Raw genomic sequence first — 22,121 nt, 5'->3', positions numbered from 1 at the left:
GAGTTCTTTTACATGCCAGTAAATCTACTGACATGAGCCTGTCGCATTTAAGCACACTTAAATGCCATCGACCTGGCCCGGGATCGAACCCGCAACCTTGGGCATAGAAGGCCAGCGCTATACCAACTTGCCAACCAGGTCGACTATATTCCATAGATCTTACATGAGCAATGAAGCTTTAAGATGTGGAACATGTCAACATTTTACAATATTACAATTACAATTTTTACTAATTTTTATAGTTTTACAATTTAGTAATTTTCTACAATTTTTACAATTTTGTACAATTTTTTTACATTTTGGCGATATAATCTCCAGATAGAATATTCATTTATTAAGGTTGATGTTGAACTCCCCCTAAAGAATGAGCTGAAAAATTAATTGGTACTGGATTATAATCCGAACTTAACCCATAGTCTGAAGAAATCTGCAACATCAGGAGTAAACTATCATCGTTAAGATAATGTGTTGGTTCTACAGGATGCATAACTTTAACTTGCAACATGGAGTATCTCTCCTGCGTGTGGCTTTGACTATATTTTCTTAAACCTTTAGAAACATGTTCTTTTTTAAATATTGTTCTACTTTCATTTTGTAGTTGTCAATGCAAAATAAACTATAAACTGTAATATCATCCACAATTCAAGACAAACACACTGAATTGTTGCGAAAAATTTATAATGGGAAAATTTATATCGCCTTCCTAACAGTCAATTCTTTTATTTTGTAAAACAAAATATCAGTGACTGCAAACTTCATTCGTGTTGATGCCAGGAACAACTAGCAGATCTGGTTTCGCAAGAATTATTATTTATTAACAGTTGCAGTACAATGTTCCCAGACATGATATCCAAGTGATTACCAAGTTTAACACGTGCTCTGTTTTGCACCAAACGCTGTAGTTAGACTACTGTGGAGATTTTTATTTCCATCAGAGTCTGTCACAAGAATCTCCTGCAGCAATCATTGCGGCTCATGTTTGCACAGCTGTTGCAAACCCAACTCGCTGGTTGGCCATATCGAAGACTGTGTAATACTTCCTTAAGAATGGAAGGCCAAGAATCAAGTAAAGTTGGTCTGTTGGTGATACCAGCAAATTGCAGTTCTGAAATACCAAACATTATTTATTTTAATATTCGATACACTTTTCTGTTTCCTTGATTTAGTAACACTGAATTTGTACAGAAATATCAAGTGTGGGTAATTTTTGAAAAGCCCTTAATGAGTACTATTCAAAAATAAAATAACATATTGGGTGTTCCATTTAAAATAAGAGAGTTGGAGTTACTTCCGCTTAAACCGGAAGTAGAAAAAACTCTGTAATACGATTATTGAGTTCTTAGTATATGGTTATCCTCACATACCAAGTTTCATGTCACTGAACCACATGCTTCAAAAGTTATTTAGGTGGTGCGGGACTTTTAACTAACTCTGTATATGGAATTTTACCGGATTTGCGTGGAAAACCATGTGGACTTCAGGCACTGTTTCTGGATTTTAGTTTTCTTCTTTTATCTTATCCTCCTAGTCACGTTTTAAGGATACTCATTATTATTATTATTATTATTATTATTATTATTATTATTATTATTATTATTATTATAACTAAAAGCATAAGCGTCTGATGAATTCAGTATACTTTGTTAAGGGTAGATAATTTCACCAAGCCAAAAATTAATATTGTATATATTAAACTATTTAAGTACCTTAATTAATTATAACCAAAATGTAACAATACCACTATTTAAAATTCATAATTTCAAAGGAAATCAATGCAAAATAAATAATAAATATTTTCGTAAATATCCTAAAGAACAACAATAAATATCAGGAGAATAGTAGCCTATATTCTGCTAGTTATAATGATCACTCGCCTGGAGTTAGTCGCTTCCAACTATCCAGATTCCACATACATACTTAAATAAGTAAGTAATTTAGGAGAACAAGGGGATTTAAAGAGAACAAGGGGATACAAGGAGAACAAGGGGAATACACTGAAAACAGGGGAGTACAAGGAGCAAAGGGAGAATACAAGGAGCAAAGGGGAATACAAGATAAAAGGAAATACAAGGTAAATGAAGGAAATACAAGGTAAACGAGGGGAATACAAGGTAAACGAGGGAAATACAAGGTAAACGAAGGGAATACAAGGAGACCAAGGAGAATGCAATGAAAATAAAGAAAATATAAGGGTAACAAGAGGAATGTAAAGAGAGAACAAGGGAAATAGAATGAGATCAAGAGGAATACGAGAAGCACAAAGGGAAATAAAAGAGAACAAGGGAACATCAAAGAAAATGAAGAGAATACAATGAGGTCAAGCAGAATACAATGAGAACTTACGGAATAAACGAAAAAACAAGGGTAATATGAGGAAAATAAGAGGACGACAAAGAAAACAGATGGAATACAAAGAGAAGAAAGTGCATACAAGGAGAACAGGGGAAATACAAGCAGTACAAGGGCAATACAAGGAGAACAAGAGAAATAGAAGGAGAATACAATGAGGACAAAGGCAATACAATGAGAACAAGTGGAATACATGGACAACACGAGGAATACAAGAAAAATAGGGGGAATAAAAGGAAAATAAAGGGAATACAAGAAGAAACAGAGGGAATGAAAGAAAAATAAGGGGAATACAAGAAGAAAGAGAGGGAATAAAAGGAAAATAAGGAGAATAAAAAATAAACAGAGGGAATACAGGGAAAATAAGGGGAATGCAAGAAGAAACAGAGGGAATACAAGGAAAATAAGGGGAATACAAGAAGAAACAGAGGGAATAAAAGGAAAATAAGGGGAATACAAGAAGAAACAGAGGGAATAAAAGGAAAATAAGGAGAATAAAAAAGAAACACAGGGAATACAAGGAAAATAAGGGGAATACAAGAAGAAACAGAGGGAATACAAGAAAAAAAGGGGAATGCAAGAAGAAACAGAGGGAATACAAGGAAAATAAGGAGAATACAAGAAGAAACAGAGGGAATACAAGGGAAATAAGGGGAATACAAGAAGAAACAGAGGGAATACAAGGAAAATAAGGGGAATGCAAGAAGAAACAGAGGGAATACAGGGAAAATAAGGGGAAAACAAGAGGAAACAGAGGGAATAAAAGGAAAATAAGAGGAATACAAGAAGAAACAGAGGAAATACAAGAAAAATAAGGGGAATACAAGGAAAATAAGGAGAGTAAAAGAAGAAACAGATGGAATACAAGGGAAATAAGGGGAATGCAAGAAGAAACAGAGGGAATACAAGGAAAATAAGGGGAATACAAGAAGAAACAGAGAGAATACAAGGAAAATAAGGGGAATGCAAGAAGAAACAGAGGGAATACAAGGAAAATAAGCGGAATGCAAGAAGAAACAGAGGGAATACAAGGAAAATAAGGGGAAAACAAGAGGAAACAGAGGGAATAAAAGGAAAATAAGAGGAATACAAGAAGAAACAGAGGAAATACAAGGAAAATAAGGGGAATGCGAGAAGAAACAGAGGGAATACAAGGAAAATAAGAGGAATACAAGAAGAAACAGAGGAAATACAAGGAAAATAAGGGGAAAACAAGAGGAAACAGAGGGAATAAAAGGAAAATAAGAGGAATACAAGAAGAAACAGAGGAAATACAAGGAAAATAAGGGGAATACAAGGAAAATAAGGGGAATACAAGAAGAAAAAGAGGGAATACAAGGAAAATAAGGGGAATGCGAGAAGAAACAGAGGGAATACAAGGAAAATAAGAGGAATACAAGAAGAAACAGAGGAAATACATGAAAATAAGGGGAAAACAAGAGGAAACAGAGGGAATAAAAGGAAAATAAGAGGAATACAAGAAGAAACAGAGGAAATACAAGGAAAATAAGGGGAATACAAGGAAAATAAGGGGAATACAAGGAAAATAAGGGGAATACAAGAAGAAAAAGAGGGAATACAAGGAAAATAAGAGGAATGCAAGAACAAACAGAGGGAATACAAGGAAAATAAGGGGAATATAAGGAAAATAAGGGTAATACAAGAAGAAAATGAGGGAATACAAGGAAAATAAGAGGAATGCAAGAACAAACACAGGGAATACAAGGAAAATAAGGGGAATACAGGAAGAAACAGAGGGAATACAAGGAAAATAAGGAGAATAAAGGAAGAAACAGAGGGAATACAAGGAAAATAAGGGAAATACAAGACGAAACAGAGGGAATACAAGGAAAATAAGGAGAATAAAAGAAGAAACAGAGGGAATACAAGGAAAATAAGGGGAATACAAGAAGAAGCAGAGGGAATACAAGAAAAATAAGGGGAATACAAGAAGAAACAGAGGGAATACAAGGAAAATAAGGGGAATACAAGAAGAAACAGAGGGAATACAAGGAAAATAAGGGGAATACAAGAAGAAGCAGAGGGAATACAAGGAAAATAAGGGGAATACACAGAGAAGAAAGAAAAAATGAATAAAACTATTTGTACATACTAAATATGAACAAAATATATCTGTTTAAAGGAGAATAACGACGAGCAAAGAGACAGAAATGGCAGGAACTACTATTTTGTATCAGAAATACTAACAAGGTGCATGTGCACCAAAATAACGAAGCTGGTTTGTATGTAACATCATATTACTTCATTTTTAGAAGTTTTTCATTGTCAATTATGAAGATTATATCACTTGTATTTTTAAGGTTCGTCAGCTATCCAGACGCAAGCAGAAATTAAAATATGATATATAGGACATTTCCATTTATTTGGGAAGTAACTGAGGTGTGGCTAGTAGATCCCAGAACAATACAAAACATCCACAATATGAACTACGTTCCATGGTCGATTCTTATGAGTTCATGTGCTACAAAATGGTAGTAGTTACAACCCTGTTTGTGTGCAGATCGTGGTTAGATACAAACTTGAAGTGTATTGCTAGTCCCATTGCTGCCGACATCCAACTCACGTCGAACGCCAAACGCTGCTCTTACTAATAGCTAAAACTAGTTCAGTGCTTCTACGACACCATATGGTCGTTTCGTGTTATTTTGAAGTCTACTATACACACCCGTTACTTTCCACATAAGTGGAAACACCCTGTATAGTTTATATATCATTTGAAACATGAGAGAAACTCACTTCGTCGTAGAGGAATGTGCTCTCCAGGGTGAACGGAATGTTATCAACCAAGATAGTCATCGCTGGAGCACCTTTTCCACAAGAGTACTGTAAGAAATTGAAGAAATAGACGATTGTAACATCCAGTAGTCTGGTCAATGTTCAAGAACGCGTAACATTAAGTCCAGCAATAAAACATTGGATGTATCATATTTATAATAACCATCAGTTAGGCATGCAGTTTATTCACAAAATTCCTGCATATACAGTAGAACCCCGATTATCCGTCACCCTATTAACCGATTGGCGGATTATCCGACTGTGTATATCTCGCGCTTTTTTTTTCTCTCCAGAAATAAATAACTTATATAAAGTACTGTTTTGTATATTATATTAGTAGCACAGTCTAGTATATACAGTCACGAAGCTCAATACGTAGGGAATATGCATCCATAGATAGTTGCTATCCACTAGGATCGCTACTATCGCTACTACCGCCTCATTACAGACAATACGAAATAGTACCGACACAGTCTATTGTTCCTAGTACCCTCACAACTCGAGCTTCGTGACTGTATATACTAGACTATGTTAGTAGGTTCTACATAGGCCTATTATGTTTTTGCTATAGTGTTTTATTACAAGCCTTTATCGTTACACAGCATTGTCTACTGTTCGAATTGCCGTTCTATAATATCACTTGTATATAAAATGTCTTCCACGGATGTTAACAGAAAATGTGTTGTGCTAAGTATCGAAAAAATGGAGATAATTGAATGGTTCGAGAAAGAAAAACTGTGGCTCATCTCGCATCAGAATACGAGATTGGAGTTACAATTGCGCGATGTAATAAAAAAAAACAAGGATAAAGAGTAAAAAAAAGTATGTAATCTACAACATGAGACCTCCTTTATTCCTGTCTTTCCTGAGACAGTCATTACAAAGGGCTTCCTTGTCCTTTAAAAATCCGTCGTTTATAACCAGATTTAAATTAGTGAACTTCTGAGCCACTACCTAGCGAGTTAAATACAAGACAGTGGAGGAAATTACATAATCTTTCATGGTACGGATTATCCGATTTTTTCGATTAACCGTTCAGTCCACCCCCTTCATTACCACGGATAATAGAGGTTCTACTGTACTCACATACAATCAGGCGATATACATGGTCAGTAAATCTGTTAAAATCAGTTGCTGAACTCTCAATTCTGCCGAGGACTGGGGCGTATAAGTATCGCAGATCTTTTTGGCTCTTGAAATTTTAAATATTAAGCAAAGGAGCGAGTCACTATCCACCGTGTATGCTGTCTCTCGAGCAGCTGCAGCCCCCAACCGATACCCGCCTGCCAATCGCCGTGACAGTAGAAGTACATTCAGAACTCGTGTAAATAGACCTGTAATGCCAATAAGTCACGAACATCAAATATAATAAAACGTTACAGACTGTGCATTTATTGTGTATCTAATACCTATCCACTTCACTTGTGTGATTCGGGTTCCGCATACTGCGGGTAGATGGCAGGACTGTGACCCATTTTCAAGTTGCACACCACTTCGGCGAGCCATGTTATGCAGGATGTGTATCTGTGAAGAGTTATGTCGTGTACTAGAGTGAGTGTATGTGTAAGTGTAGGGAATGAGTGAGGATGATGAGGGTGAGGAAGGGAGAAGGGAAACTCGGTGCCGGCACGTAGCCTACTCCTGTCGAATAGCACCAAGGGGGCCGCCAGGCTTAACGTCCCCTTCCGACGAACGAATCATTATCAACAGTGGCATATGCCTTTTCTTCATAGCGCATTTATTGTTATTGTTGGAACTTCTTTTCCACTACACTATCACTGCTGCTTTCATTGTAATTTGTTATTATTATGATCTCCATCCTATCCTCTTATCATTGTGACTTCTATGTATATAGTTATCTTCCCCGTAGATGATGGATCGGCCTTTCTCTCTAAACTTTATGACTGATAGAGATGATATTCTTTGCCTCTGGATTAGTACACTTCTATTTCCCCCGCCTTCTTACACTAGAACTCTAATTCTCTTGAAATACTCTTTAAACTAGTGCCCCCCAAATCAATGAGGGGTGATTTCACATAGAATGGGTGATAACTTCGAAATTGTAGGAGAAATTTTGTACAAAGATAGAATTCGTGAACCGTTCGTTGTATCATGCATTTCTCAAAGTCATCAATATTAGTAGCGGTCTTTTGCCATCTACCGCTTTTTCCTGATGCACTCATTCATGTTCCTTCATCTCCATGTTATTTCTGTTCACGCAAAATCATCTTCACCTTTGTTTCCCTCTGCTACTCTCTGTATCTTATTATTGACTACTCTGCTCATTTCTTCATAAAATTGTATAAATTGAGAACGATCTCTCTTGTTCATCCCCTGCTATATTTTAGTTTAAAAAGTATCGACGGCATCTCACCTACAGGTCAATTTTTTCTAAGCAACGGAGCGTACTTTTGTTTACTGCTGTTTCTTCCCCGTCTACCCCAGCCCATTGCTTGACCCATCCCTGTAGACTGCAGGTATGCTCATTCTCTTGACTCCCGATTACGTTCTGTAATCACAACCTTCCAATGTAGAGCGTGCTGTTCCTCGTTCGAAGCTCGAAGGATGACTGCGGAAGGCAATTCAAGTACTTATTAAACGTACGAACAGTACAGGACAATGACACAGTCAAAACATTCAGTAAGTTTATTTTTATTTTATTGGGTTATTTTACGACGCTGTATCAACATCTAGGTTATTTAGCGTCTGAATGAAATGAAGGTGACAATGCCGGTGAAATGAGTCCGGGGTCCAGCACCGAAAGTTATCCAGCATTTGCTCGTATTGGGTTGAGGGAAAACCCCGGAAAAAACCTCAACCAGGTAACTTGCCCCGACCGGGATTCGAACCCGGGCCACCTGGTTTCGTGGTCAGACGCTCTGACCGTTTCTCCACACGTGTGGACCCTTCAGTAAGCAAACGATCATTCCGTACAGTGTAAGAGGAAGACTATTTTTATTGTGAAAACGTAAAGTGTTTACTGTGTTGTAAGGTATTGTCAGGAATACTACTGAGCAACATAAAACATTATACGCTCTGCCATCCAGAACATGCCGAAGTGACAGGGAAGCTGTTTTCTGCAATATGTATTCATTCATCAACATTATTATTATTATTATTATTATTATTATTATTATTATTATTATTATTATTGTTGTGATTTTATTCTAACAGAAATACATGTTATGATAAAATAATTTTTCAGGGGTGCAACGTACACTACAGTTTCAAGAATTGAAAACACTTCATGAAAGGCCAAACATTGAAGAGAGTCGAACAATTCAGAGTCTATGTTTAGGAGCAAGTTATGTAGTACTGTATTTTGGGAATTAGCTAAGGCACTAAAAACCCTTCACGGATGGTGAACTTGTAAAGAAATCTATGGTGCCTGAACAAAATATAGTTAATTACATTTCTGTACTGGAACAGCTCAAATGTGAATTCATAGAACATAGATTTAATGATTTTAGACGTATGGAAAGTGATATTAATCTTTTTGTTAATCCTTTCATAGTAAATTGAGTACAATCCATGAGAGTGCAGTTCCAGGACGAGTTAATTGATTTACAAAGTCACGTGGAATTCAGATTTAAATGCAGAGAATATAACTTGCCAAGAATAGAAATATTAAAAAAGGAACAAAACGCAATATCCCAAGATTTGCTCATTCGTTGTCACTCGAAATATGTGTGCAAACAATTATTTTCGAGAATGAAGGTTGCTAAATCCAAAAATCCAAACATAGATCCCGATTAAGAGATGAGAATCTTTTGTGCATTGCAGTAAATTCGTTGGAAATAGATTTCCGATTACTTGCAGAAAAGAATAGACCTACACATGTTGAATGTGAAGTATGAAAATAACATTATCTATGACATAATATTATCATAACTGTATAAAATATAATAAATAATGTAATAACTGAACATTTCCTTTTTCAAATTCAGTTTATTATCCGTAATTGTAAGACAGTGAGAGCGATGCCACAGGCGGTGCTGCAATGTAGTTGCGGAGCCCAGTTCGTACACTATGTGTGTTATGCAGTGCAGCATCATCCGTGTAATCGACGCTTTTACAATTTTGAGCATACCTGTAGAGGACCACCACCATAAAGGCTCGCTTGCTAACTTTTTGTTTCCTCACAAGTGCCAAAAAGATCTGCGACACTTATAACTCATGACAACTATTATTTTTGTGAAAATGCGGGCGCGATTCGAAATTTGAAATACGCAAATGAAATGGCCGAGTATAATTTGTAATAGTAGGATAGGGTATGACAGGAATTAAGCGTCCATAACGACACGGCAGCATGTTGCTTGAAATGACAGACTATGTGTACTAGTGGGATAATATTGGGTCAAATACCCGTAACGAAACAGCACCATGCTATTTGTGATTACACGATAATTGGAATAGCATTACAACACACACACACACACAGCTTAAAAACCCAACACGTCACAACCATTTAGCATGGCGATCAACTCAATTCATTACGAGTAGTAACATTCTTTGAGCCATAACTGTATACACTGCCATCCCCGTAGTGATGCGACCACATATTCGTACTACGATTGCACTGCACGGCAGTGGACTCAACTGAATTCATATTGATTTCAGTGCAATAACCATACATCACACAGGAATCCATTGATGCGACCCCATACTATGAATGTCATCTATACTAATAATAAATCTATAACCGAAATTTTTCTGGTAATTTTCGCTTTTCCATAAATAATTGATGTCAACATGTATAATTAATCCATCCTGAAACCATAAATCGCTTTTTGAAATTTTTGTTTGTATGTATATCTGTCTGTCTGTCTATCTGTCTGTCTGGATGTTTGTTATCTTTTTACACGATAATGGCTGAACCGATTTATATGAAAATTGGAAAATTAAGTTCGTTCTAACTTAGATTTTAGGCTATATAGCATTTAAAATACGTTATTTAAAAGGGGTGGGGTTTAAGGGGGTCTGAATTAAATAAATCGAAATGTCTCCCTTGCTATTGATTTTCATAAAAAATATTACATAACAAAAGTTTCTTTAAAAATGATTTCCGATAAGTTTTATTCTATGCAAAAGTTTGATAGTAATGATATTTAATGAGATAAATGAGTTTTAAAATAACAATGCGTTTTATTATAGCCACCTAACGGGCTGTAATGAAATAAAAACAAATGACTTCGTCTATAAGGGGCCTTGGACAACAACAAACGGAAGCTATTCATTTAATACTATTTTATACGTATATAATTATGATGGGAATATATAAAATATGTTTATCAATATTAACATACAGAGAATGTTTCTGTGTTTGTATGAAGTAATCTCAGAAGCTAATTAACCGATTTGTATAATTATTATTTCACCACTGGAAAGTGTAGTTTCTCTAGATGGACATAATGCTATAATGTTTAATGTTATTACGGTAACGTATGAGTGAATCGAGGACAGGTAAGACTAAAATAATCTCTTATGGACAGAAAACTTGATAGGCTATTCTGTATATTCGTTTCCTATATTTCTTAAAATAATTTTTATGTAACACATTCATTTTCATCTCAGAGAATTAACGAACAACGAGAGTGTATTGATTTAGTATGCAGTAATAGTACGTTAGCTTAGCATTCCATTGTTTTATAATCCAAATTTTAACTATGCTCAATTTAATTGTGTTAAAATAGACAAAATAATTCAACTACGCAACAAATGCAATGCAAAGAAATGGGGTAATGAGCCAAGCAGATTATGTTGCGCTGTTGTAAAAGTTGTTCCTCCTGAGATTCAAGAGTCCCCACAACAAATTAAAAACTTAATTATCGGAGTACATCCGTCATCAACACACTTTTTAAATAATATAATAAAAGACAGGACAACGTCTTATTTCAAGTGGCATCGTTTAATGCAAAAGAAATACATAAAGTCAATTCTACGCCATCATTTAAAGTTCAAGCATAGGCTTATTATTTAATTGGAAATCTTCTTCCAGCTGAGAGCAAGAGTTTTCAGTTCTTACAAGTATATTTCATTTCAAACGCTGACCAATTGTCTATTAGGTCTAATATAGTATCATTTTTTTTTTACTTTTTTAGTAGGTTATTTTACGACCCTGTATCAATATTTTAGGTTATTTAGCGTCTGAATGAGATGAAGGTGATAATGCCGGTGAAATGAGTCCGGGTTCCAGCACCAATAGTTACCCAGCATTTGCTCATATTGGGTTGAGGGAAAACCCCGGAAAAAAACTCAACCAGGTAACGTGCCCCGACCGGGATAGTATCAATCTTGAAAGTAAATTGACTGAACAACTCCAGAAAGTATTGCATGATAATAACCGTTAAATTCATAGTTTTAAATACAACTTTGAAAATGATTCAGGAGAAAACGACTTACAACACACAAAAAGCTATTATTGACTAAGTAATTACAAAACCGTATTCAGATTTGTCAATATTTCATTCTAAGGAGTGCAGCGAAGCACACGGGTACGGCTAGTGCAAAATAAGACATACGGCATCTCAAGATACCATCGTTTAACATTGGGGAGGGGGGGGTACATAAAAAGAAAATAGTTGCCATGACTTACGCCCCAATCTTCATATTCTGTATTACAATGGATACAGAACCTACTTTCTCCAGATAGTCTGTCAGATAGAATGTCGGAATTATTAAGCATAATTTGAGTAAAAACATTAAATTTATTATTCAAATCACAATCACTAGCCTATCCAAAATAAAATCTTCCATTGATTTAAATACTGAACTAAGTACTCGGGCCAGAATGAAAGAAACAGTTCTTTACTTTTCCTGTTTTCTTGAATATACGAACTGTCATTTCACAATTTATATAAAAAATAAAAGTGGTGTACCTACACTTATTCTTTTTAAAAATAAATTTCAACATAATGCGAAATGATATTGTCCATGATAGTAGATTATGAAATACGTTCATGTGTTATACGTTATGGCGCGAGTCAATTTTTAGGGAACAAGCGAAGAGAGATTCCTAATTTTGACGAATGCAATAACTGTATAACATTATGAACGTGTTTCATACGCTATTTTTTGTACACCAGCATTATAAAACAAATAATAAAGAAATAACATCAGATTTATAACGATGCGTAGTTTGATATCATGGTCTATGAAGAAAGAGGTTGCTATGCAACAATGATGTAGCCTATTAAATGTTATAGCATGGCAAATCATTTCATAATGTTAACTTTATGGCATAGTTATGCCGTCATAATACAAGTCATGACGTTTTAGTTGGCATGGTGATATTTTACGGCTCTGGTACGATAATGTGGCATACAGTATTATGCACGATTTTCACTGACTATAATAGTACATTATGCAACGAGCCTATAATGATAGTAATTAAGAAGCGAGTATGGATGTTTATGAAACGAGCGCAAGCGAGTTTCATCATTTTCATACGAGCTTCTTAATTACCATTATAGGCGAGTTTCATACGACTTTTTATGCTCTACCATATTTCTGACTTCAAATTATTTAGATGTATACATTTTATTTGTATCTGACAAGATCGGAAGTGACCTTGTTCTAGGTCGTGAATTGTGAGATGTGCGCAGACGCGAAAGTATTGATTTTTTCCGAAGAACAATAATGTCATTGACCTTGTGTAATCCCGTTAAACTTGGTATAACCTTGATTATTGAATTCTACATTGAAAAACGAGATGACAAATTGAATTTATTTGAATATTATTTACAATTAACGCTAATTATTATAGTAACAGAACATAACCTTCTGCGACAGTATTGGATTTCCAGCCTCCGTGACTTTTCGCTAATTCTCTTTCGATTGCATATCCGAGAATAATCGATATTTGCGGTTTTATAACGGTACAAAGCTGACTTGTTATTGGCTGAACACCTGTAAGCTGACTTGTCATTGGTTGAAAACACCTGTACTTTAATGAGTAGGTGTACTTTAATGACATGCATTAAAGAACTGCTACCAGGTGTATAATTACTACATTTCGGCATGGTCGAGCATAAAAACTGTTTATAATGCTGGAGTGTAAAAAAGTGTATTATTAACAACAAACGAAAAGTTTATTATGCAATGGATTACAATGATGGCGAATAGTCCATATACTGTTTGTCGAATAAATATTGGTAATTGTAAACATGTATAAATAGTTCAGATATTTTAATATGTCGTCAATTTTTTATTTCGATGTAACATTGCATATCGCGAACAGAGGCATACAAATGTAAAAAAATCTATTTTAAGTCAAGAAACTGCAGCATAGCAATAGGTAGGAGTATGGTTAGTCGGACACGTTCGCGGAGCAGTACATATTTAAGCGGGTCTTAAGTTGCTTGGATTACATTAACCCTTAAATTCGCAAAGTATCCTACACGATACAACAGGTTAATAGGCTATATGCTAATAATTTGAATAGAACAGTATAAAAAAATTGCTAGGAAAATTAAAATTTCGCAATACTACAATATTGTACAACATAAAAAATATAGACATTGCGATAGTTGTTTTCTTTACAGTCCGACACGGTTTAATAAACTAGTGTGAGAAATGAATAGACAAGACTTTGGATGAAGACTTCCCAAAGTCGACTTTCGTAGTAAGGTCTAACTTTGTTGAAAGTTCTGTTCATAGACAATACTTCTGAGTCTTTGACTTTGACTTCGGTAAGTCGACATTTGACGATCTTGTTCTAATGTTGGCAATCACAATCACTGCTTTCTAAACGAATTAAATTAATAGATAGTTGAAATAGAGTAGGAATTGCCACAATCAAAGCCATATTTTAAGACACAAATCAATAAAACAGTTGAACATCGGTACATGTATAGCGATTGTTAGCCGTTCTTGCAGCTTTATATAAGAATAAATTATTCGTGAGCTTAGTGTGAAACTAACGTAAGTAAAAAAAAAAAAACTAATAGATAATAATTCGTTCTTACACTTGGCCACAAAAAATCGTAACTCAGTTCCAAACAGTCTTGTACTCGTATATAATACAATAAAATTCGTAACTAGAAAACATGATGGTATAGTTCATCTGAAATAGTATTGCCTGCTAAGAATTTTGTTGTGAATAAAACATCGATTGCAATTACGTTAGGTTCACATTAAGCCCTCAAATTATTTCATTATAAAGTAATTTTATTCTGAAAATATGGAAGATAAGAAGATGCCACTAATAACAGACTACTTAAAAATTAATTGAAATGAATATTCAGAAAACGTTATTATGACGACCACAGGATTAAACATTAATTGCATATCATACTGTATAACATATTCTCTATAGAATTAAACAGTCAAATCAATATTAAGCCATCAATTACCTGTAGCGTAAAATCGCGATGAAATAAGAAATTCAATTATTGGTGGAACAGATAATCCTCTTTGATTATTATTCATCAATGAATGTTGAAACATGACGAGGATATCTAATATTGTCTGTTTATCAAATCTGTACCTGGATTTGAATTTATTATCTATATCTAATAATATGCTAAGGAACATGAACAGCGTTAATAATCCCCAAGATGTCCTCAATATTCTCAGAAAATTCAACAATTTTCGAAATATCAGCCATTTTTCTTATGTCCACGAACGAAAGTCTAAGTCAAAGTTTAGATTTTGGGAGACTTCGAAGTAAAGTCACGATTGAAGTTTACTTTCGTCAAAGTGTCGACTGTGAATAGGAACATGGGGACTTTGTACTTTCCAAAGTCAACTTTGGTCCAAAGTCTTGTCTATGAATACGATCCAAGGGTTAGTTAGAAAAAAAATGTCTGCGGCTACATCAACGTCCAGTAACTGCATGAAGCTCATTGGCTCATAGGATCACGTGAGCTTCACACTTATTAGGCTACTAAAACAAGTTGCATGATGTCTCGTAGAACTTTTGTCTGAAATCGCGGCACGTGAATCTAATACTTAAGCTTGTTTCTGTAGTAGAGCTAGAACACCCCTATCAGACCATGTACTACAAAGGCAGTCGGAACTGTCTCTTTTAATAACAGTACCGGTATAAGCATGGATGGGCAACTCGTGCTCACAAAGTGCTAAAAGAACCTTGAAAGAGGGAAAGACAGACGGAGCCAGCCCCAGCAGTTACAAGTTGTTTGTAGGTTCGCTGCAAAAGCAGTTCACTGCCACGGTGCGCTCTGGCGGCTCATGCAGGTGGTCGTGATATCTACTCCATGATTTGAATTTCAGAATGACGCATGGTACAATAATTATAGTAATTTTAGACAGACTGTACCTAAACACACATAACAAAATTATATTATTTCATAGCTTTGTAAATTAGTTTAGTACTGGAAACACAAACTGAATACAACCTTTTCAAGATACAACAAATATAGCTGCAACACTTATTTATTATCACACTATTTGTTAATATTTCTTATTATATGTCTTATTTGGAACATAGAATGCGAGAATTCACAAGTCTTTATACATTAAAGAGTATTCCTCTGTTCTCAGAAAGGTAATATCTATATTCGCAATCACAAATTCAAGGAAGTATTTTATACATGTCACGGCAGATGAAATAAACTTACTTCTGAGCTCTTTCTTTACTTTGAGAGCTTTTACATTTCTTTCTTGTATTAAACTCTGCCTCAAGCACGCACAGTATATATGCAAGCAAAGAGTATATTTGGAAATTCTGGCTTAGGCAGCATTACGAACAGTTCGATTCTTGATTTCGCTGGAGTCTGAGTGGCGTGCTGTTCTGTAGATTTATCAATTCAAGCTATAAACTTGCAGGATTTTCTATCGGCTGTAAGCCAAAAGGATTTCAGAAAAATCTCGATTCCTTGTCAATTGTCACTGTTTCTCCAAACTTACCAGTGAATTCTGGTGTACGTCTTGAAGTAGGGCCTTATATTTGATAAGAAGATTTTCTTATCACTATTCAAGATAGTTTATAGTCAAAGAAAGTGAAGTTGTCTATGTTCTACATGATACTGCCACATAATCCAAAATGCTCTTAGTAGTCGATCATATGTCGTGCAATTCTGTAACTCGCACGCACAACGTGCTAACGATATTTGATATCAGTCTCACCTTGTTGATATCCCATTTTTACCTTTAGCTATTCTAAAGCAGATCTAGACAGTATTTCTTTACTAAAATCTTCACTGTGTTTATTTGTAACATAAAATGTCATGCGTAAGAAAGTGTAATAGAACATAAAACAAGCATTACCTCCCTTCTTAATAAAAAAAATCTTTCTCTTTCGACTCATCACTAAAGGGAAATGCTCTAGGGATTATATTGTTTTTCACTTACAACGAGCCGCCACTTATTGCAGACGCGAGCGAACCGCAAGACCCGCGTACAGACACAGAGATCATTCTACCTGACTGAGGTTGTGTTGACACTTTGAGAGCACGAGTTCCCCACCCATGGGTACAAGGCTGTAGCTCAGAGCAATGAAAGACATAAAGTCTTGTTTGTATTTGCTGTAGCTATGGCGATTCATTCCGGGCTAGGCCTGTTCTATAAATAAAACAACTCATATCCATAATCATGATTTGAAATTAATACTTACGGGCTGCATTATTTTATATACTTGGTTGCATGCATCTTGGGTCATCACGAGAGAAGTAGTTCCAGTATCGACGATTCCAACCTGGTATTCATTATTGATATTTTGGTCTCCAATGGAAAGCCTGAAAGTTGCAGGACAAAATTTGTTGTGTGTGATTCAAGCAGTATTCAAATAACCAGTGTTGGGGATCCGTTACCAAGAGCTATTCCCCAAGATCCGGAGTTTGATGCGCCTTTCCTTTCCTGGAGCCGGCACTACTCCGAAACGTTGGATATTACTGTATCTGCGGCATTGTTAAAAATTATCATTGCTCCACATTTGTTATTAAACTTACCTTACGTAATATTAGTGGCGGACGGTTCGCCAGGGGCCGTTAACAGAAATAAAACACAATTTCTTTGGAAAAATTTATTCAAACAGAGACAGCAATTGTTGAGCTATTTTTAAACATATTCCCCACCGAAACTGAGACATTTGTCATATCATGGGATCGACAGAGAGGTGCAGACAGCTGTCAAACGCTGGTTCCGATCCCAGGAGGCTGACTTCTACAACACTAGGATATAAAAATTGATCCCATGGTATAACAAATATCTCAATTCCAGTGGGGGATATGTTGACAAACAGCGCAACAATTGCTGTATCTGTTTCAATAAATCTTTCCATGCAATTGACTTTTTTTTTTGTAAACGACCCCAGGGAAAATCACTTTCAGGACGGCCTTGTAATTGCAGTCGAGTGACCAAAATTTGTATAAACACTTATTTTCATATTATTAACATGGTAGAAGAAAAAAAAATAACTTTTTTATCTGTCTCCATCAGAATGTTTGCTTGTCAGTCCTAATGTACGAGTACTTGATATGAAACTTCCTTACGCAGGGTACGAGTCGAACGCTATGAAACAAAATTATGTGACTTGCGTTTTCAGAGGGCTTTGTATGTTGTTGCTACGGAATTTTAAACGCTGCTGTGTTATTGCATAAATAAAGTTGTTGATATCAGAGGTTTTCCATCAATTTGCTCAAATTATTGCATAAATTAGTGGGGTGGGACTTCTGTCCGGCACTGCGTCTTCTGTGTCGTGACGTTACACAGTTGAAACCAGTGAGAGAAATTACATTGTTGACAAACTTTTTGCTAGAAAATATTTCTAAATCAGGGCTGAACGAACAAGAGCATGGCGTGAAAGAAAAAGTGCAAATGAACTGCCGAAAATTGAGCCACAAAGGAAAAAGAGTAGTCTGGAACGAGTGTGGGGCTAGGAAAAACGCGTTATCTAACCTCTCTTTTACAGTTCAGTTACAAAAGTTAACGATTTAGTGAATGTTCCTACACCGTCAACAACGAGTGCAATGCCTGATCAAACTGGTATCAGTGATTTAAAATTAATTCGTACTTCTGAATGTGAAAACTTTCAACCAAATAAAAGTGTCCATCAAATATTTGAATAGCAATTTTTTTTGTTATAAATTTGGTTCCCTGTGCTTCACTTTTTAGCTTCATTTAACTACCATACACCAAATGTTTTATTTTAAAATTCTGAAGAGTATTAAGTACAAATGTGTTAAATTTAAAACTAAATTATCATTGCTCACTGCATGACAATTTAAAGAGATTATTACACATTCACGACTTAACCCTTTCTTACCTATAGATACCATATGGCAATAATTAACTTTATAGCATTTATATACTTGTGTGTTACATATGAAGGTAAATTTTGCTCGATAACGTCTATTTCAATACATTTTCATCAGTATAGTTTTGTTTCAAATGTTGCCACTCCCGTAACTTGGTCCTAATACAGCTATTTGTTTCAACATGGATTGCTTGTAAATTTAATTTGGGTTAGAAAGGGTTAAGAAGTTTAATCAAATACCTTACTATAATAATACCGGACAGCTGTATACTAACAGCATTGGCGTGCGTGCGAAATATCGCGGACCTGACATCTAGCGGAGAGGGATGGAATTACGTCCACATATACAAATATTAACATAGCGAGATTCGGACTATTGTTTAAAACGTGAGTTACTAATGTGGAATAATATATGAAACACTTAAGAAATGTTGAATAATATTTAATGTAAAATTATGTTATATCAAAGCTGCATATTATGAAAAATATTGCATACTTCATATTACTTTCCGTAATTAATTGCTACATATTTTTTCTTTGGTTTACCGAGACGAAATCAATCTGAATGAATTTACAGTAATGTTTTATATACGGATTGCTGACAACTGCAAAGATAAAATTGATAGTAATCTTATGCTTGTAATAATTAGTAAAGGCATGTGGACAATAATAAAACTTAATTTGATAAAACTTAAAATCCAATACATTTTAACTTCTATTCATTTATTAGGTCTAAATAAAAAAAACTAATCTGTATTTTTCTATCAACACAAAGACGAAGGAATTAGGCCTACTACGAACTGTCGGAAATCGAAAGTACGATTTGGAGCAATTTGTAATGCTGTAATTGTAGCAATTATAAACAGCACATATACACCCTGACATTTTAACACAGCACTAATTAATAAAACTATTAACTAGCCCAGCAACAATATACATTGCAGTTGATTACAGCTTGTTTCGCGAGTATCTCCACACCGGCAGGTAGGTAGCAGCACCAGCGTCGTTCGCACGCAAAACTGCTAGCTGTCCGGTATTATTATAGTAAGGTCTTTGGTTTAATTTCTGCTGCGCATAGAGATTACACACTCAATTGTTTGTTGCAAATGTAGAATCTATTTTCGAAACTTCGTGAAATTTCTTCATCTTCAATGGAAAACAATCAAATTGTACTTCTTTTGAATAATGTATCAGCTCTCTTTCCCTTCATTCAGAACTATATTTAAACACCTATAAATAACGTTGAGATTTAAATATGTAACTTAACATAATTTAAACTTTTATACATTCGGCTTTGCAGTACCCTCATACTGCCACAAGATTACAAAGATTTTCTTACCTCGGTACTGAAACTTGGAATAGTGAAGTGCTCAAAAGTTGGACGTAAGTTATGTCTCCCTGGTAATATTTGCTGTCGGTGCCTCCAAAAATAACTTCGCCACCATCCCTGCAATTTTTAAGAGCACAGTCAGTTGAATAGAATTCGGTTTTTGAAAATTCAGAAGCTATTAGAATTGAAATTAAGTTTCAATTCAAAGTTTGCAGATAGGTTAGATATTGAATAAACGAATTATTTCTGTGATAGAGGACGGAGATTGGAATAACAGAAAGAGGCGAAGAAGAGCAACATAAAATTAACTGGGCGCTGAAAGATGTTATGCACTCGTAAAACCTTTTAATTAATTAAATCATTAGAATATTCGTGTGATACTCATGTCAATGTAATTAGAGATTTTTAGAAACATCAGAAATCGCGTCTTAAAGAACTGAAATTAGACCAGTCCATGGAGAATTTGAATGTTCGTCAAATAAATGTGTTTAAATATCCATATTATGATTATTTTTCAATTTAACTTCATTCTCTATATTGTACGCTAATGTGATGTAGACAGTATAATATACACTGCATAATGAATACCTCCGCATGGATAGCTCAGTTCGTGAGTAGAAACACTTATTGTTAATACTGTACTGTATTTTGATGAAACAAAAACCTAATGAAAATTATCAAACTCAAAAGCGTGATATTTCCTAGTTTACGTAAATGGATGAGCTACTTTTCTTCCCTCCTATACCTAGTAAAGTGATTTGTTTGTGTTTTACGCCAGTATCATAGAACTCCAGTCGTGGAAGGGGATAGCAAACGGTGTTTCCGGTTCTCAACCAAAGATATAGTCAGGTTAATCTTAGACATGTTAGTAAAAATAAAATGATGACTCTGTATAATGGATATGTTTAGTGCATAAATTGAATGAGTATTTTAATTCTTTAAAGTGTGTAAAACAATACATGTGAATGGTAAACTAACAGAAATGTTTTAGACCATCTCTGTGATCTCGTGGTAGCGTCTTCGCTCCCGAACCCAGCGGGCCGGGGTTCGATTCCCCGCTTAGGACAAGTTGCCTGGGTAGGTTTTTCAGGGGTTTACCCTCAATCCTATGGATGAATATCAGGTAACTTTATCAGGTGCTTGAAACTCCATTCATTCTCGCCACTTCCTTTCCTCCCTTATCATCCTTTCCTCTTCATTTCTGGTTGTCTTCCTTGGTTTTCAGATCGCGCCTGGGGCGGCCCTCCGAAGCTGCTGACTCTCTCAGCCGGCCTTCATGGATATGTCAAGAAGTGGTAGTTGGTGGCCAGCAGTGGAAGCCACTCCCCTCCCGACGAGAGAGGGGGCTTACACCTCAGACCGTTGAGGAGAAGGGAGAGGGGACTTACAACTCAGACTATTGTGGGGGGAAACGTGGGGGGGGAGGCTGTTGGCGTAGAATGGTACACGGGTGGGCATGCAACTCATCCCAGGGAGCGTACAATAGACCTCAGGTCGCAGTGCATGGGATGTTGCTCTCCCGCCGTCATAGAGAGGAAGAAAACAGAAATGTGAAAAGTAGTTTTTTTTCATATTCTGTCGATATCTGCACCCGAAAATTGTGAAAAGAAAATCTAGCAGCCTTATACTAGAAAGTTAAATTACTGTTAATAGGTTTTATGAAACATGTGTTACACTTACTGGCCTATGTAGAAGGAATAGAAGGGTTGGTTGATGCAGTTCGTAAGGGCGTCGGAAGGATTAACTGTTGATACAGCTAAATATGATAAGCCAAGTATTCCATCCATGTTGCTATCATGTAGGATATCGCTGCCCTCTTTAGTAACTAAACCAAACGTAATGTTGATAAAAGGAAGACCAGGAATCTGTTAAAAAGAACATTACAATAGAAATTGGTCAGCAGAGAGAAACAATAAACTGCAATATTATCAATTCATGCCGGTTCGATTATAAATAATCCCAATTATCTATCGTTGTTCAAATGCCTAGACATTTAGTAATGAAGCCATTTTAAAAGACTGTTACATTTTGCCTATAACGCACTCCTGTGAAAATGTAAATTATCTTGGTGTTTATATTGGACTAAGCCCGTAGGCCAGGTAACAAAGAGGTTTTCTTCTGGAGCTACAGTTTCCCTGTGATACTCCAAAAAATCTCCATTACCAACTCATCTCTTCACGGATGTAATGTAGACCAAAAATAATTTATTGAGCTGTTTTACAAAAAATTTTTAATCATATAATTTATAATTACCTCACTCTTGAAAAGAAAAGAAAAATCTTGTGCTCGGAAGTGTTTTTTGATATAGGAAAGTACAAATATGCATTAAGATCATTTATGCTCGACCATGCCGAAATGTAGTAATTATACACCTGGTAGCAGTCCTTTAATGCATGTCATTAAAGTACACCTATTCATTAAAGTTCAAGT

General features: G+C 35.5%; 1 protein-coding gene across 2 annotated transcripts in view; it reads right to left on the bottom strand.

The window, feature by feature from the left end:
* Positions 1-790: 790 nt before the first annotated feature.
* The window catches only part of LOC138710374 (lysosomal aspartic protease-like), a 39,216-nt gene continuing 17,885 nt past the window's right edge, over positions 791-22,121 (bottom strand). Inside the window, exons 5-9 of one of the 2 annotated variants that reach the window (XM_069841254.1) lie at positions 21,372-21,556; positions 19,701-19,808; positions 16,721-16,841; positions 5,107-5,193; positions 791-1,105 (exon numbers count right to left, since the gene is read on the bottom strand). In XM_069841254.1, coding sequence (XP_069697355.1) covers positions 974-1,105; positions 5,107-5,193; positions 16,721-16,841; positions 19,701-19,808; positions 21,372-21,556 — 633 coding nt within the window. In that variant the 3' untranslated portion in view covers positions 791-973. The remainder of the gene's footprint in view (positions 1,106-5,106; positions 5,194-16,720; positions 16,842-19,700; positions 19,809-21,371; positions 21,557-22,121) is intronic. The other variant, XM_069841255.1, reaches the window with a different exon arrangement.

Source organism: Periplaneta americana, chromosome 12 (assembly GCF_040183065.1).
Source record: "Periplaneta americana isolate PAMFEO1 chromosome 12, P.americana_PAMFEO1_priV1, whole genome shotgun sequence".
NCBI classification, from domain to species: domain Eukaryota; kingdom Metazoa; phylum Arthropoda; class Insecta; order Blattodea; family Blattidae; genus Periplaneta; species Periplaneta americana.
The sequence above is the reverse complement of the archived record's forward strand: the minus strand, read 5'-3'. Positions and strand labels throughout refer to the sequence as shown.